This window comes from Chinchilla lanigera, unplaced genomic scaffold, assembly GCF_000276665.1.
Source record: "Chinchilla lanigera isolate Chin_1 unplaced genomic scaffold, ChiLan1.0 scaffold00008, whole genome shotgun sequence".
Lineage (NCBI taxonomy): Eukaryota > Metazoa > Chordata > Mammalia > Rodentia > Chinchillidae > Chinchilla > Chinchilla lanigera.
The window spans coordinates 35,930,897-35,933,946 of record NW_004955409.1 but is presented as its reverse complement, the minus strand read 5'-3'; the positions used below and the strand labels follow the sequence as shown (position 1 = coordinate 35,933,946).

General features: G+C 56.8%; 1 protein-coding gene across 2 annotated transcripts in view; it reads left to right on the top strand.

Annotated features, from left to right (window-relative positions):
* Nfatc4 (nuclear factor of activated T-cells, cytoplasmic, calcineurin-dependent 4) overlaps positions 1-2,739 on the top strand; it is a 10,348-nt gene extending 7,609 nt beyond the window's left edge. For both annotated transcript variants that reach the window (XM_005377005.2, XM_005377004.2), the window contains exons 7-10: positions 429-484; positions 744-870; positions 1,043-1,624; positions 2,331-2,739. In XM_005377005.2, the coding sequence (XP_005377062.1) occupies positions 429-484; positions 744-870; positions 1,043-1,624; positions 2,331-2,398 (833 nt within the window). In that variant the 3' untranslated portion in view covers positions 2,399-2,739. The remainder of the gene's footprint in view (positions 1-428; positions 485-743; positions 871-1,042; positions 1,625-2,330) is intronic.
* Positions 2,740-3,050: the final 311 nt, after the last annotated feature.

The following is a 3,050-nucleotide window of genomic DNA, read 5'->3' as shown; positions in this document are numbered from 1 at the left end:
TTTTTCTCCGGTACCGGGAACCGAACTCACGACCTTGCACTTGCCAGGCAGGCGCTTTGCCGCTGAGCTAAATCCCCAGCCCCTTCTCTGCGTTTTCTTCAGACCACTTTCCCACCCCTCGCTTCCCTGCCAGCATTATCAGGGAAGCGGGTATTGGAGGAGGGTGGGAGGGTTTCAGAGTTGCCTCTAGTCCCTTGGTTGGCCTTGCTATTTCCTTTAGTCTTAGATTCCTTCCCCATACCTTGGGGACAGTTTAAAGCCCTGTATCTTCCACCGGATTGAGTGAACACCCAGCAGATTCTGTGTGCCAGACTTCCTACAGACATTTTGAATTGTCGTTGCCCCAGCAGGAGGGGAAATCGCGGGGGACTAGGAGAGGGTGCAGGGGCCCTGGAGTTAAGCTGGAGCACTCTCTTGCCCTTGCACAGATGGAAAGCTGCAATGGGAGGAGGAGGCCACAGTGAACCGGTTGCAGAGCAATGAGGTACCTGTGTCACTGGGGTGTCTAGCCTGGGAGGCAGCGGGTGAGAGAAGTCAGAAAATTCTCCAGCAGCTCCCCTTGTCCCTGGGAGTGGATTCCAGAGCTATCCTTTTCTGGAGGAGTCTGGCTACTCTGGAAGCACGTTCGTCTCACTGAGGAACTTTACTCCTTAGAGAATGGAAAAAGCTAGGAGGTCAGGGGTGGGTCTTGGGAACATCTGGGGTGACCTCCACTCCCTGCCTCACCCTTTGCTTTTCTCCAGGTGACACTGACCCTGACTGTCCCCGAGTACAGCAACAAGCGAGTGTCCCGGCCAGTCCAGGTCTACTTTTATGTTTCCAATGGGCGGAGGAAGCGCAGTCCTACGCAGAGTTTCAAGTTCCTGCCTGGTGCGCCCAGTTCAGCCCGTGGTGGGCGTGGAGGGGTGTGGAGTGGATGCAGTGTGCCCTCCTGGGCGCACGGGATCGGAGGAACCTGGAAGGGAAATGTGGTTGGAAAATGTGCAGTGGGAACATTGCCAGACTCTCACCAACATGTCCTTCTACTCCCCCATCTTTCCAGTGATCTTCAAGGAGGAGCCCCTACCTGACTCATCTCTCCGGGGCTTCCCTTCAGCATCAGGCCCCCCCTTTGGCCCTGACATGGACTTCTCACCACCCAGGCCCCCCTACCCCTCCTATCCCCATGAAGACCCTGCTTATGAAACTCCTTACCTGTCAGAAAGCTTTGGCTATGGCACACCCCCTCTGTATCCCCAGACGGGGCCTCCACCGTCCTACAGACCAGGCCTGCGTATGTTCCCTGAAACTGGGGATACTGCAGGTTGTGCCCGTCCACCTCCAGTCTCCTTCCTCCCCCGCCCATTCCCTAATGACCTGTATGGAGGACGAGGCTCCTCTTTTCCACTAGGGCTTCCCTTCCCTCCTCCAGCCCCCTTTCGGCCTCCACTACCATCATCCCCGCCACTCGAAGGCCCTTTTCCTCCCCAGAGTAACGTTCCTCCCTTACCTGCTGAGGGATACAATGAGGTAGGGCCTGGCTACGACCCTGGGGAGGGGGCCCCAGAGCAGGAGAAATCCAGGGGTGGCTACAGCAGCAGCTTCCGAGACAGTGTCCCTATCCAGGGTATCACGTTGGAAGAAGGTGGGTGTGGACTGGGGCTGTGCGTGTGAGTGGGTTGAGAGAATGCTCTGCATGTTTGCCGAGAGCTGCAGTTTGGTTCCTCAGAGACTGGGCGGCCTTGATCTGTCAGGGCCAGTTGGAGGGTCCTGGTGCATGTGGCCACCTGGGTTTAGTTTAGTTAATTTGGAAGGCTGCATGGGGTGCCTGTCCCAGCCTTTCTCCTGCCTCTGCCCTCTGCTCAAATCATAGAATCTCAGAGCTAGAAGTACTGCCAAGGTCATTGCATCCAGCTCTCTGAATTTGCAGATCCAAGCACTAAGTTTCAGAGCTGGCCAGAGGCTTGCTGAGGCCCCAGTCATGTAGTTTCCCTTGCTTCAGTGTCTGCCCAGCATAGCGACTGTGGTCAGCATTGATGATACGCTTCCCTGTTTTGCCTCTTCTTTCTCTGAGTGGCTACACCTATAACTGATCCTCTGGTCTGGATTGTCCCAATGTCACAGGCCAAGCCAGGAAGAACAGGGTGGGATGGGAGCCTGGGAGCCCACATGGATGGAGTTGGGCAAGGTTTGGTTAGGAGCACGGGTCAGGGCACTTTGGGGAAACTGCAGCCCAGTGGAAGAAAAGCCTAGAGGTGTCCTAGACCAAGTCCTGCCTGGAATGAATTGGGGGTCCCTGGGAAAGGAGGGGACCTGCTCTTAGCCCTCTCTCAACTGCTCCTCCTTTACAGTGAGTGAGATCATTGTCCGGGACCTGAGTGGCTTCCCCGCACCTCCGGGAGAAGAGCCTCCTGCCTGAACTGCTGCCTGGCAACCTCAGCCCTGGCCTCGACCCTGCCTACTTGGGCTCCTTCCTGGGGTCCAAGCTCCAGAAGCTTGGGGCCAACTCTGGTTTCTCTGTCCTCAGCTTCTGCCGTCTCCCTGTCTCCCCTTTCTCCCCCAGCTGAGGTGTGGGCCCTCGGCCTGGTGCTGTTTTGAAGGGCCGGGGGAGGGAGAGTGTGCAGGAGAGGGGAGGGGGTGGAGAGTGAGGCCGGGCGCCAGAACTGACCAGGGTGAGGACACTGTCCAGACTGTGCGCAGTCTATGGTGCTGGGAGGCTGGGGATGACTTGATGGGTAATAAACTGGTCACTGACTAGTACTTCCGGCTCCAGAGCTCTTTGGAGAGAGGGGTGTTGCATCTTTCCCTGAACCAAGGAGGCTGGGAGGTTGGAATGAGATGAAGTAGGACCGGGCACATTGCATCCTGAGGAGCTTCTGGATGGGGGGCCCTGGGGAGCATGGAGGCAGTCCAGTGGGTTCCTGACTGGGCCATGGTTGGGAGCTAGGACTTGAGCTGTCTTCTCCATTCTCTCCTTTCTGGGGATTCAGGTTCCTTTAGGAGCTTTGGGATGGGGCTTGGGAATCTGTTTTTTCCAATTTCTTTGTCTGGCTTCCACCCCCAATGAATCT